General features: G+C 33.1%; 1 protein-coding gene across 1 annotated transcript; it reads left to right on the top strand.

Annotated features, from left to right (window-relative positions):
- Nucleotides 1-231: 231 nt before the first annotated feature.
- LOC132037122 (indole-3-acetic acid-amido synthetase GH3.6-like) lies at nucleotides 232-2,783 on the top strand. The gene is made up of 3 exons (XM_059427582.1): nucleotides 232-651; nucleotides 925-1,835; nucleotides 1,969-2,783. Exons 1-3 carry the CDS (start codon nucleotides 335-337, stop codon nucleotides 2,550-2,552), a joined length of 1,812 nt encoding a protein of 603 aa, XP_059283565.1. The 5' UTR covers nucleotides 232-334; the 3' UTR covers nucleotides 2,553-2,783.
- The last annotated feature ends 12,386 nt before the right edge of the window (nucleotides 2,784-15,169 follow it).

Here is a 15,169-nt window from a genome sequence, read left to right as displayed (position 1 = left end):
AGTTTGGGTAAATCTTCTGCGTTATATTACCCTTATTAATAAGCCGTTTCGATTTTTCACTTGAACCCAAACTTCACTTGTCGAGGTAGAAAAGTCAAAGTTTCATAACCAAAGATTTTGCATCCGCATTTACCATTTCACCCCTAGACTTTGTATACTGTTTCATTGAAATCTTTGTTTCCAATAGGGGGGTCACACACCCCACCTTTCTCCTATATATATTTCTGTCATTTCTCTTTCTTCAACAGAACTTCTAATCATCATTCCACAAAATTTTCTTCATCTCTCTAATTGTTCCTTTCATTTTGTTTTCTGATTTTAATCTTAAAAAACCATGCCAGAGGCTCCTTCTACTTTGTCAGATGATGGAAGTTTTGATGAAAACAATAAAAAACTTCTTCAATTCTTTGAAGACATCACTACTAATGCAGATGAAGTTCAAAAAAAGATTCTTAATGAGATACTTTCTCGTAATATTGGTGTTGAGTACTTACAAAGGCATGGCCTTAATGGAAATACTGACTATGAAAATTTCAAAGAAATCATGCCCGTTGTCACCTATGAAGATCTCAAACCTGATATTGATCGTATTGCTGATGGTGATCGTTCATCCATCCTTTGTTCTCAACCAATTTCCGAGTTCTTGACAAGGTTAGTCCATCAATTACGTTGGTTTTGTTTTATCAAAGATACAGCTTGCAAGTATAGATATATGTAGATTGGACTAATTCTGAACTCACTAACTGATAAAAAATTCTAGATTCGCCTTGCATTAAGCATGTACCAAATGTATCTAGTTGCACTACTTGATGAGTTAAATTTGATAGTGGATATAAAGAAAGTTATCTTTCTCTATGCAATAATTGTTTTTAGACAAGTTTGTTAATGCACCAATTTTATTTTATTTTATTTTTTAATTTATAGTTCGGGCACGTCCGGGGGAGAGAGGAAATTGATGCCAACAGTTGAAGAAGAGCTAGGGAGAAGGTCATTGTTGTACAGCCTTTTGATGCCAGTGATGGATCAATTTGTGCCAGATTTGGAAAAGGGCAAAGGAATGTACTTTTTGTTCATAAAATCAGAAGCCAAAACTCCAGGTGGTTTATTAGCTCGTCCAGTTCTGACAAGTTACTATAAAAGTTCGTATTTCAAGAAAAGGCCTTATGATCCTTACACAAATTATACAAGCCCAGATGAAACAATTCTTTGTCTAGATTCATATCAAAGCATGTACTCTCAAATGCTTTGTGGCCTTTGCCAAAATACTCAAGTTTTTCGTGTTGGAGCTGTTTTTGCTTCTGGTTTTATCCGTGCTATTCGTTTCCTGGAAAAGCACTGGCCTCTTCTTTGCGACGATATTAGAAATGGAACGCTAAATTCCCAAATAACAGACCCTTTGGTGCGCGAAGCTGTGATGAAAATTCTCAAACCGAATCCCAAGCTTGCAGAATTTATTGAAACTGAATGTAGGAAAGAATCATGGAAAGGGATTATTCCTAGATTATGGCCTAATACAAAGTACATCGATGTAATTGTGACAGGAACTATGTCACAATATATTCCGACTCTTAATTATTATGGCAGTGATCTACCACTTGTTTGTACCATGTATGCTTCTTCTGAGTGCTACTTTGGTATAAATCTTAATCCTCTTTGTAAACCTAGTGAAGTTGCTTATACCCTCATACCTACCATGGGCTATTTCGAGTTCTTGCCCGTTGCTCGTGAGGATGAAGGGCCAGAAAAATCTAAACCATATGACAAAAATGATTTGGTAGATCTTGTTGACGTCAAACTTGGACAAGAATATGAGCTCGTGGTAACCACTTATGCAGGTAATATTACTCTCCCTGGTCCACTTTATATGATACTATCGCTCTTTAGAGAGTGAAAGAAACTTTTTGTTTAACCACAATTAGTTCAAGTACTTTTTATGTTTATGTAATGTTACATGTGAATTTTTTTCAGGATTGTACCGTTATCGTGTTGGTGACATACTGAAAGTTGCTGGATTCAAGAACAAGGCGCCCCAATTTCATTTCGTGTGCAGAAAAAATGTTGCATTAAGCATCGACTCTGACAAAACGGATGAAGTCGAGCTACATGACGCTGTTGTAAAAGCATCGACTCATCTGTTACCATTCGAAGCATCTCTAACGGAATACACAAGTTATGCTGACGCAACAACAATTCCAGGACACTACGTTTTGTACTGGGAAATTAACCAAAGCTCTGAAACATTAATCCCAACATTAGTGTTTGAAGATTGTTGTCTCACGATTGAAGAATCATTAAACAGTGTTTATCGACAGTGTCGCGTTTCGGATAAATCAATTGGTCCCCTGGAAATAAAGGTAGTTGAAAATGGTACATTTGATAAGCTTATGGATTATGCTATTAGCAATGGTGCTTCAATTAATCAGTACAAAGCACCTAGGTGTGTTAAGTATGCTCCAATTATTGAGTTATTGAACGCAAGAGTTGTTTCAAGTTATTTTAGCCCAAAATGTCCTAAATGGGTTCCAGGTCAGAAGCAATGGTGCTCAAGCTAAGAGAAGTGCACAGAATTAAACTTAATTAGAAGTTAGATTAGGGAATTTAATTTCTAATGTATTGTCCAGTTTACTACTGTTTCTTTTGTTTCTTTTTTTGTGTGGGTTTTTTGTTGTTCATGTACAGAATGTAAGTTGTCTTTTATTTTTCCATGTACTTAGTATCACTAAATTCCAACAATAAGCAACATGGGGGTTGGAATTATTGGAATTCCCATCCGATTACAAAAATGTCCAACAAATGATTACTTTGACTTGCTAATTATTATACTCCCTTCGTTCAATTTTAAATGTGGCTTTTAACTCTTTTCACGCCTATTATGAAAAATAATAAATATAAGGTATTTTTTTTTTCCATGAGCCATCACCATTAGGTTGTAAGCCTAAGATGTGGGGGGTTTGGCTTGACCCCTATCATGTTATATTAGTAAGAGAAGTTACATTGACTAGAGGGGGACATGAAAAACCTTGCCTCTAGTCTACAAAAGATGAATTGACAAAGCAATCCATTAAGAAGTACTAGCCTATACAATGTTCCTCCCATAAACTAAGAGTACAAATTAGCTTATATAAAAATTACATTTTTCAAATCTCCTTCTGAAAGTAGAAAGTTGCCACTTATCAAGTTGCATCAGGCCCTTTACTTCTCCAGAAAGATCCTGATAAGAAAGATATAAGGCCCTGTTACCGCTTGAAGTAGCCTTCTTAGCCAAAAAATCTGCAATCTGATTTGTTTCTCTATAACAATGAGTGATGATGACATTAGCTCCTCTTAGAATATCTGATGTAGCTCTCACCAAGTGTTTGAGCTTCAGATTGTTGGTGTCCCTCTTGATCATCATATCAGTTATCAATAAAGAGTCCATTTCTAAGTGGAGGTTAGAGAAACCATTTTGAATGCACCAATTGATTCCAAAGCTTGCAGCCTCCATCTCAGCATGATTGTTATTAGGACAGTTAATAGGAATAGAGAATCCCATGATAAAATCCCCTTGGTCATTCCTCACTATACCTCCTATTCCTGCATTGCCAGTATTGCTCATGTAACTGCCATCAGTATTCATTTTGATCATTCCTCTAGTTGGTAATTTCCAATATACTGTAGTACACTTAAGAACAGGACACAGTCTTTCAATGTTATCACAAATGTTAGACCAATTACCATCCATCTCAATGGTAGGAAAAGTGTTATTGATGGTAGCTTTGATGTTCCAAACACGCTGCTTAACCATATGATAATGAGAAAAGTTTCTTCTATCACCATAACTGCAAGCAGTCCATGATTTTCATATTTCCCAATATATGACTACAGGAGTAGCTTGTAAAAGAAGCTATCTCTATTCATTAGATGTTTCTTAAAATTTAAGCATTATTAAAAAGAAGTAATTTTTAATATAAGAGTATAATTGGAAACAATTAACATTGTTGTCTTAAATTTCTGAAGCGATAATTATTTTGAGATAATTTTTGTTTTTACTTAAAACGACATTTAAAATCGGACGGAGGGAGTAGAACTTTTTCAATTTAATAGTTTCACATGGCAATCATGTGACTTGCTATGAAAGAAAAATAAGGTAAAACTCTTTCCAACCTAATTTATGTGACATTATTTGATTGGAGATATATAATTTAAGAAAGAAATAAAGACTTTTGAAACTTGTGATTTTCAAATAAGTCTTAGACATTTGTGTGGGTTTAAATCATCTCATTGAGAGTAATGAGAGTTTTAAAGCTAAATTATCTCTAAATATAGAAAGATGACATTGTTTTCTAGACAAACTGAAAAACGTGTCACTTAAATTGAAACAGACGGGGTACCAAAAATTCAAATTGATCCATCATGTTCTGAATTGATTCGTATTCCATCGATGAATTTGTTTATACTACATATAAGAGAATTAAAGAAAGTAGCATCAGCAGTCGTATGTGAAATAAAATTTATTGTAGACTTAGATTTAGATTTATAGCATAGTTTGTAATTTAAAGCATGTGCAAGCACAATTGTTGCTGCATACATGTTACTCTTTCGACTGAATTAATACTCTACTACCTTAAATTAGTTGTCCAGTGACTTCTTCTTGTTATTCCTTATGACGTTGCCGCCCCGATGATTTGGTCGGTCTTCATTTGATATTTTTTGTCTTTCTTGACTTGATCTTGTATTTAAGAGAGGGATAGTTTTTTCATCTTTGCATTAATTAGGCTAGAAGTTTATTTTAGGGAACACTTTATTCTTCATTGCGAGACTTTTGTGTGCAAATGTAGATTTAATTAATAGCCTGTTTGGCCAAACTTTTAAAATCAACTTATTTTAAAAAGTACTTTTTTTTAAAAGTACTTTTCAAAAAAGACTTTTTAGAAAAAGCAGTTTGTGTGTTTGGCCAATTAATTAAAAAAGCACTTTTGAAAGCGTGATTAGTGTTTGACCAAACTTTTAAAAAGTCTTATTTGTATTTTTCTCAAAATCTTTCAAAAAAGTCTTTTTTGGGCAAAAAAAGCTATTTTTTAAGCACGAAAAGCGGATTCTGCTACTCCCCAAAAGCACTTATTTTCTCTCAAAAGCTTTGCCAAATACCTCACTTTTTTTCAAATAAGCACTTATTGAAAAAATAAGTACTTTTGGGGGGAATATAAGCTTGACCAAACAGGCTATAAGTCCCAATATGAGTCTTAGGACGACAGATGGAAAATCCAAAAAAAAATTACTCCCTCTGTCCCAAAAAGATTGTCCTCCTTTCTTTTTTATTCTGTCCCAAAAAGATTGTCCCCTTTCTATATTTAGAAACAATTTAACTTTATGAGATGATTTACAGTCATATAAATATCTAAGGCTTATTTTGGACTACACATTTCAAAAGTCTTCCTTTATTTCTTAAACTTTGTGTCAAGTCAAAAGAGGACAATTTTTTTTTTGAATGAAAAGAGTATCTTTTTTGTTCTTCTTTTACCTTAAAAGTAAATTCGGTTAAAACTCCATCTGAAATCTCCGATTTTCAACAAGATTAACATTTGTCTGAAAATAGTGAACTTTTTGTAGTGTTTCCCCCATTTTGAACTCTTTTGTATACATCTATACTAGAATATATATACCAGACATGAAAGAGAAATGAGGAAATCAGCTAATTAACGTTTAATTGGTATAAATAAACTAATTTGAGAATGCCATTTAATTTGGATTGGGCTTCTCTCCATTTTTCCCAAATTCTACCTTAGATTAGAGACACATGGCATGGGTTAGAATTAATGGCTAAGATTTAATTGACTAAAGCAAGACCCTAATCATGATTTACATAATTAATAGCTTATCCATAAATATATTAAACTTATATTCTCTCTCTTCCTATTTTACTTTTCTTACGCAGTAAAATATATTTTCTCCTTTACCTGATTACTTTTCCCACTTAATTTTTTTCCCTACCCAGAAATAGACCCCATTATTCAATTGGTGATATTTTTCATTTTTTTTCAATTATGATGCTTACTAATTGAGATAAGGCACCGTTACCCCCCTGAACTATACCCGAATTTGCTACGACACACCTTACCTTTCCCAGGGTCCTATTACCCCCCTAAACTTATTTAAAACGAAATAATTACCCCCCTAAACGCTGATGCCCACTCTCATATGGGAGAGTGACATACACTCTCCTTGCCACATGTGTATTTATTTGTTTTCTTCTTCTTTTTTTTAAATTTTTTCAGCTTACGTGTCAATTTTTTTTAAAATAAAAATAAAAAACTGAATTTTCATTAAAAAAAAATGAGTTTTAAAACCAGTCTTTTTTTTTTAATTTGAAAATTTGATTTTTTTTAAACCCATTTAAAAAAAAAAAACTAAAAACATGGATTAAAAAACTGAATTTTCTTTTAAAAAAGGATTTTTAAAACCCTTTTTAAAAAAAAAAAATTGAAAATTTGTTTTTTTTTTAAAACCCGTTTTTGAAAAAGAAAAAAAAAAACTGAAAAATGATTTTTTTTTTAAATATGGAAAAATGGATTTGTTAAAAATATGGAAAACTTGATTATTTTTTAAAATGTCTTAAAAAATCTTGATTTCATTTTCTTAGGACACTTTTATTTTTCAAATAAAATCGGAAAAATGTTTTTCTTGCCAAAATGTGAAAAAAACTGAATTTTTATAAAATTTTGAAAAAATTAATTATTTTCTTAACATGTGGAAAACCCATTTTTTAAAACTAAATGTGGAAGACTAGATTTATTTTCAAATTTTTAAGAAAATGCGATTTTTAAGAAAAAAAAAATTAAGTTTTCCCCTTTTTTATATTTCTCACTCTCTCAAGAGAGTGAAACACACTCTCTTTGCCACATCGGCGTTTAGGGGGTAATTATTCCGTTTTAAATAAGTTTAGGGGGTAATAGGGCCCGGGGAAAGGTAAGGTGTGTCGTAACAAATTCGAGTATAGTTCAGGGGGGTAATGGTGCCTTATCCCCTTACTAATTCACATAATATAGACTCCATTATTCAATTGGTAATTGTATATTTCTGAAAGAGTTGTCTATACTCCAGAAAATATCACCATTAAAGAGTTGTCATAATTGAAAAAAATGGAATATTAAAATAGGAAGAGAGAGAAAAATATTTTAATATATTTACGGATAAGTTATTAATTATATAAATCATGGTTAGAGAGCCTTGCTTTAGTCAATTAAATCTTAGCCATTAACTTTAATCCATGCCATATGTCTCTAATCCAATGTAGAACTTGAGGAAAATGAAGAGATGGGAAATGGAGAGGAGTCCAATCCGTAATAGGAAGAGAGAGAAAATATTTTAATATATTTATGGATAAGTTATTAATTATATAAATCACGGTTAGAGAGCCTTGCTTTAGTCAATTAAATCTTAGCCATTAATTTTAATCCATGCCATATATCTCTAATCTAATGTAGAGCTTGAGGAAAATGAAGAGATAGGAAATAGAGAGGAGTCCAATCCGTTTAATTTTGACTAAATTGTCAAACCTAGCTATATTGAGAATGCAAGTTTCGTGAAAGCTAATGCGACATAAAAAGCATAAGCAAACTCACAAATACCTAGCTCATAAGTAGGGGTAAGTTTGGCAAAAGCTTAAAGAATACGTAGATAAATTGAGAATTCTTTTAATCTGGTAATTATCATAGGTCATGATTAACGGATTCAGTGAGCTGTTTCCATCATTTGATCAACTTTAAGATACAAACGAAACACAACATACAAAATATAAATAACAAAGAAGTATATTATCCAAGGACCAGCATTACATTATATGAGGCAATAAGGACAAATACTCTTTAATTTCAAATTAGGATTATTTCCACTATAATTTCCCTCTTCTTTAATTTGCCATCTCATGAAGTGGAAGCTCTATTTGTTTCGTAAGCTAAGAACGGGGGGGGGGGGGGGGGGGGGGGGGGGGGAACAGAAAAAGGAAGAGAAAAAAGTATAGGTAAGCATCATACAACCTACTATATATGATAGATTAGGCCCTAGATTCTGTTCCCACATGTTATTAACAAAACAAAGTCTATGCACACATATAGGTGCTTGGCACACCTTTATATATGTACATAAATTTTCTTGACAATTTTTGTATGATTATGCAACATAAAAAATATTTATACGTTGAGGTAACTTATAAAATAATATACGTAAATGAATAAATATTAATATCCACTTTGTTCCAATTAAGTGACATTCTTTCCTTTTTAATTAATCCAATAAAGAATGAGTCAATTTTTATATTTAGTACAGTAACAATTTTATTACTTAACTTTCTAGTTTACCTTAATGCAATGGTTTGCAACCATAAAAAAATTGTATAGTTTGTTTTAGACCACATGTTTTTCAAAAGTTTTTCTTTCGTAGATTTTGTGTCTAGTTGAAACCATCACATAACTTAGAATAGATGAAGTAATTGGTGACCTGGTGAAAAATGACGACTAATTTTCCATCACAGATTAAACTTCATCGATAGAATAAGCAAATTTTATATTTTCACCATATATTATAACTTAATTAAATCTTTTTTTCTAATGTGGACTTCTTTTAGCATTTGACATTGGGATAATAGTCAAAATACCCCCCAACGTTTGACCAAAATCCCAACTACACACGTAACCTTTGCGGGGGTCCTATTACCCCCCTGAACAAATTTTTTCGATCAAAATGACCCTTTTTTCTTGATGTAAGCGATCAATACGACAACTAATTCGTTACAAGCGCTTGTATACACGCGCACCGGCCCACGATGCCACGTCATCATCGTCTTCATTAGGAGTTGGAAAAAAAAATCACACCAAATCAACTCAAAAAAAAATCTCTCAATTTTCCATACTCTATTTTTTTAGTAAGGATCCAAAAACCCATAACCAATTCTCCTTCATCTTCATCAACATTATCATCATCATCTTCATTAGAAGTTGAAAAAAAAAAATCACACCAACTTCCTCAAATCTAATCCAAACAAATCCAAATATGAAAGGAAGCTTCCTAACACCTAATAGAACAAAGTTCATCCATTAATTTGATCAAACAATTAAGAATTTAAATAAACCCATTTGGTGTTCTTCATAGCTTTCTCCAAATTCCTAGCAATGGAGTTTAATTTTCTCCCAATATCAACTCAAAGAATTAGTGCTTAAACAACTCCAACCAAGCAACAAGTAGCAACTCCAAACAAGCAACTTCCAATCGATTTTCTTTAACAACATTAGATTTTTCAACTTTTTTTTTTCCGTTTTTTCCTTTTTTTTTCTTCAGATTTTTCGTTTTTTTTCCTTCAGATTTTCGTTTATGGTGGAAAGTTGTTCTTTAACAAGTTGTTGGGAATCATATGTGGATTTTCTTCAGTTCAGATTTTTGTTTATAATGGATATTATTTTGACAAAAAAAATGGAGATGGATACCAAAACATCCAAATCTTCACTTGGCAACTTACACTTCAAACTCATAGACGATCTTTAATTTCCCTATGCAATCAGTAAGAAACCACAGGATTATTGTGGTACTGTTCTGGTGGTGGTATGAAAGGAAAATGGGTTTTGTGTTTAGGGCTTGTTTGGTCGTGATTGAGAAAAAAATGAGAAGTTGGGCTAAAAAATGAGAAGTTGGGTGTAAAAATGGAGGGAATTTAAATATATCTATGTGGCATCATATGTGACAGCTTAGTTGGAGTCCAAAACACGTCAGATGCAGATTTTTGAAGGCCATCACGCGCCACTGGGCGGTGTATTCACGTTCTCTGCCACATCAGCAAAAAAGGGGCATTTTAATACTGAAAAAATTTGTAGGGGGGTAATAGGACCAACAAAAAGGTTAGGTGTGTAGTTGGCATTTTGGTCAAACATTGGGGGGTATTTTGACTATTATCCCTTTGACATTCGAATATCTAACCATTAAGTTTGCTTGAACAACTTTCCTTCAACTTTTTGGGAAAATATATTGTCTGATTCCAGAAAGATATGCCTCATTACATCTATTATATATAATTGAACCTTGATCAAAAGTCTCACTTCTTTTCATGCGCCAAATAGGAGTCTAAAGCAATAATACATCTTAAAGCAAAGTCTCACACTACTTAAAGTAGTTTTGAATAATCAAAACAGATTCAGTAGCTAGTCACCTAATAACTAATAGTAGTATTTCTTAATAAGGACTTACTTGAAGTGTAGGAATATTTTAGTGTATTGAATATACTTGGTGTTGTAGGTTTACCTTTTCTTCACGAAATGGAAAATTAGACTATTTCTATTTTTAATCATCTTTCAGCTGGATATATGGTTGATGTAAGTTGTAACTGATCACTACAATAATTGAACCCCCAGAGAGAAAAATAGTGGCTCAAAGCTAATTGGATTAAGTAGAATCTTAAGTTCCTAAGTTCACAGAGCTAGCTAATAGAATAATATTAGCCTTCATTATCGAAAATATTCAACATCGATTATTGAGTGACGATGGAAGATAATAATAGTGCTTCCAAGACAAACTAGAATCAACATAGGCTAATAGAATAATATTAGCCTTCATTATCGAAAATATTCAACATCTATTATTAAGTGACTATGGAAGATAATAATTGTGCTTCCAAGACAAACTAGAATCAACATAGGATAATACTAGTATATACTTATCCATATTAAAAAAAAAAAAAAAAAAAAAAAAAAGGGAAAACTGTTTAGAAATTAGCTGGGCTTTAAGCCTGGTATAATACTACAATTCGCGCATTTTGCTTGTTCCGTAGATTCCAACAATCAGCAACTTTAACGAAAATGGATTTATCTGTATGGCAACGGTAAAAATTGTAGCCCATGTAGAAATGACAAAATCAGCTCATGAAAATATGATTTGTCCCATTCGTTTAAATTTGGAGGTATAAAGACCCATGCATTTCTGTTAGCTCAACTCAAATTGATCCACCAAAATTCAACTTAAAATTGACTCTTTTGAACCTTGTTAAAATACATAATTTTTTAAATATTATATCCGTCAACGAAGAAAAGAAAGTTTTATTTATTTGTTTGGTATTTAAACTGTTGCACCTCGTATTCTAGAACCAAGGTTAGACACGTATCGTTAGAGTTTTAACGGAAATTTTGAAGGTTTGATAGTTTTGCGAAAATGGTTGATAGGCCTACTTCGGGCACCCATAAACCCTTGATAAGTTGGGAATTTGGAAAAGGTTTCTTGATGAAAGTTGTAGTATGTAGAAATACCTTTCCATGCATATAAGGATCAGGCCAATCAAAGATCAAAGCAAGGAGATATGATCATCGCAAAATGGATAATAGTAAGGTGCTCAAGATTCTATAGAATCGGCTAAGTTTACGGCAGGTCTTCCTTCCAGCCCAATTTCCTGAAAATCTGTTGAGTATTTGAGAAACCTTAAAACATGAAAGTTGTATATCTTTGAAATCCCTTTCCAACGGTATATTATGGACCTCAATAGGACATGTGAGCAAAACGTTATTACCGTTTTACTAACCTGCAACAGGCTGTGGCGCAACCTGCGTGTCGCAGGTTCTGTCTGCGGCGCAACCTACATTTCGTAGGTGAATCAAAAATCACGTCTTTCTGTCACCATCTGCGTTCGGGCTGCGTCCAGCAGGTCACACCTGCGTCCCGCAGGTCGTGTCGCAGGTCATGCTTGGCTATAAAAGTACATATTGTGAAATTCTCAAAAATAATTCATTCCACTTCGTTTTTGGCCTACTTTTTGAGGAGAAAAGACCCTAGAACTTCCCCAAACCTCCTAAGGTGAGTTCTTCCTCAAACCCCAAGTATTTTTCGATCATACTAACAGAGAGTAACACCCATATACGGATTATTAATAAGATTCTACCCCATAATCCTAAGGTTCTCAAGAAAAACCTTCTCAAGGATTCAAGTTCATATTTTTTAGATTCTTCTCCAAAAGCTTTGGAGCGATTAAGGTATGTAAGACTTTCCTATTCCAATCGATTATAGCTTTGAATTGGTGATTATGGACTCTAAGTTCTTGAGAGATAAGTTAATGGGTTAAATAGTAAGAAGCGTATGAACTATTGTATGTTTTGGATTGTTGACTTGGGGTTGTTGCAATCATATGACATATTTGAGGTTTTAAAATCAACTAGAAGCAAGAGGTTGGGTAATTGGATGAAGAAACACTATTAATGAAGGTTGTGGAGTTTTATGCCCACCAAGTGTTTGATAAAATGCAAAGATGATCAAAGCATGAGATACTTCCTAATGTTGAATCCCTTTGACTTGTATTGTTATAGATTAAGGTGAAAGGGTTGACGAAAGTTTTATCACGCTCAAAGGCCGAAGTTAAGGTATGTGAGGCTAGCTCTCTACGTTTGGGAATGTTAATGATTCTCCCTATGCCACGTTCTTTTACGACGTTACTAATTGCCTCAGAAATATAGTTAAGCTTAGTTCCTTGAATAGTTGCAGAACTTTTAATCTCTAATTTCGTAATTCGTTCATGACTTTCATTTCGAACATTGTGAGCTCAGTATGTAATCTATATAGACTCATTTTTATACCCATGAGTCTCAGTCTAGAATACTCAGCATGTTTAGAAATGGTTAAAGCTTGTGTCTCATAATCAGTTCATGAATATATGTCTCAGTTAGTCATTGCTCAGTATGTCAGTGTTGTACTTTTTAGAATGATTCTCAGTTCTTTTATATAACTTGTTTAATGTTGAACACCTGTGTTTTGGGCCTGAGGCCACAGTTATGTATATGTATACTTAGGCCTGAGGCCACAGACTTGTGTGCTTATATTGGGCCTGATGCCACAGATTATGATTTCAGTAAGCAGGTGATTCTTCATTCCGAACAAGAAGTATTCTTATCTTTACTTCTTTGTTTCGATCACTTCAGTTATCAAATCAGTTTCAGTTTCAGTACTTACAGTTCTTTCTTTCAGTTGCTTTACATACCAGTGCAATTCAAATGTACTAATATCTCTTTTGCTCGGGGTCTGTATCTCGCGATGCAGGTAACAATTTACAGGTTGACGATTCTACTTACTAGGACATTCTAGTGTCAGCTGCTTGGTGAGCTCCAGTTCCCTCGGGGCATTATCGTACTTTCAGTCTTTATAGTAGTTCAGACGATGAGGTATGTCGGGGGCCTTGTCCCGGTAAACAGTTAGCAGTTCAGTACTCTTTAGAGGCTTCGTAGACTATAGTCCAGTCAGTCAGATGTTTAGCAGCTTTTGTGTTAGCCTTGTCGGCTACTTATTCAGACTTTCAGACTTATTCAGTATTTCCTCATTTATGATAACTCAGTCAGATTTTAGTAGAACAGTATGTGTTAAGGTTATTTCCATATTCAGTATGATTTGATGCAACTTGTTGATTCAACCAGCCAGTTGGTTCGTTCGGTCACATGCAGTTAGGCACCGAGTGCCGTCTTACGCCCAGGCCATGGTTCGGGGCGTGACATAAACAAATTATAAAAGAACAAACAAAGAAATCAAAACTTCATAAGAGTTGGACAGGTTGAATTATGACCCATTATTTAGGTTGGACAATGACCATTTTATTGATTCAATCTATTTTGATTCAGCCCAAACCCGGCCTATTTAAAAAGATAGCTTTGAAAGTGTCTTGAACTTTTGACCTCGGTTGCGTCAAATCTCAGTTTTTAACTTATGATCTTGGAGGTTAGTCTACACTACTAAAAAACTGCCAAAAATCGACGGACAAAAAACCGACGCACTTCAAACCGACGGAAAACCGACTCACTGCGTCGGTTTTTTGCATTTCTATTTTTTTTAATTATTTTAATTAGAAAACCGACGGACGACATCGATTTTTTTGGCAGAATTTTGAAAATATATTTCCGCAAAAAAAACTGACGTCCCACGTCACTTTTACTAAACAAAAAAATAATTAATACAAAACCGACGGACGACGTCGGTTTTATTTTTAAAAATGTTTTAAATAATATGCAATTCATTTTGTTTTTTAAAAAAATAATAAACAATTTTTTTTTTAAGAAACCGACGGACAAGGTCGGTTTCTTTTCTATTTTTTTTTTTGGTCAAAATCTAGTCAATATGCGGAAAAAATCGACCGACAGGGTCGGTTTTGTCCCTCGGTTTTTTTTAACAAAGTGGCAGACGGGTTTTATTCCCATTTCTTCTTATCTTCCCAATTAAAACTCCCTATTCCCCTCAAAACCTACCCGCCGCCCCCCTCCCCTCCGTCCAGCCCCACCGCCTGCGCAACCCGCCCCCACCTACCCCAGACCCATTTTGAAGTTAATAAATTGGGGTTAGTTTCTCTTAAATTAGGCCTTTTAAAATTCTTTCAATGTTAGTTTTATTTGTAGATTTTAGGCCTAATGCTAGTCTATTTAGCTTTGTTAAACATCATTTGCAATGTTATTAATGTTGAATTTGTGAAAAAAAATGTAAACTTTATTTGACTAGTTTACTTGGCATTTTTTTTTGTTTTTTTTGGCTTGAGATTGTGCTATATTTCATGTTCTTTGTCAATGTATTTGTATTAGCTTAGTTATCATTCATTGTAATATTATTGATGTTGACTATGTGCAAAAATGTATACGTTAATTATTTGACTTTTTTTTTTTGGTTGGATTGTGCTTTTTGTTTGAATCCATAAGTTATTAGAATTGTTATTGATCATTCCAAAATAGAATTGGTTGAGATTGTACTTTTCAAAGTTAGAATTATTAAGTTATAGTATTTCTATAACCTCAATACTAAAATGTAAACTTTATTTCTCTAGATTTACTTTTTCAATTTTTAGAATTGGTTGGGATTGTGATTTTCAAAGTTAGAATTATTAAGTTATGTTAGAATTATTAATTTATAATATTTCTATAACCTCAAAACTAAAATGTAGACTTTATTTGACTAGATTTACTTTTCAATTTTTAGAATTAACGTTAGAATCCATAAGTTATTAAAGTTAGAATTGTTATTGAGAATTCAAAGTTAGAATTGGTTGGGATTGTGCTTTTCAAAATTATATTAAAGCTAGAATCCATAAATTATTAAAGTTAGAATTGTTATTGAGAATTCAAAGTTAGAAGTGGTTGGGATTGTGTTTTCTTAAGTTATATTTTAAGTTAAAATTCTTAAGTTATAATATATTTCT

This window comes from Lycium ferocissimum, chromosome 11, assembly GCF_029784015.1.
Source record: "Lycium ferocissimum isolate CSIRO_LF1 chromosome 11, AGI_CSIRO_Lferr_CH_V1, whole genome shotgun sequence".
In the NCBI taxonomy this organism is placed as follows: domain Eukaryota; kingdom Viridiplantae; phylum Streptophyta; class Magnoliopsida; order Solanales; family Solanaceae; genus Lycium; species Lycium ferocissimum.
Note: the sequence above shows the minus strand (reverse complement) of the source record. Positions and strands in the feature narration are given on the sequence as shown.

What these genes read in the sequence shown, in the direction of transcription:
- LOC132037122 (XM_059427582.1), top strand. Translation starts at nt 335, where the DNA reads ATGCCAGAGGCTCCTTCTACTTTGTCAGATGATGGAAGTTTTGATGAA. An exon ending in ATTTCCGAGTTCTTGACAAG is followed by an intron (nt 652 to 924) that starts GTTAGTCCATCA and finishes TTTAATTTATAG; the next exon opens with TTCGGGCACGTCCGGGGGAG. An exon ending in CGTGGTAACCACTTATGCAG is followed by an intron (nt 1,836 to 1,968) that starts GTAATATTACTC and finishes AATTTTTTTCAG; the next exon opens with GATTGTACCGTTATCGTGTT.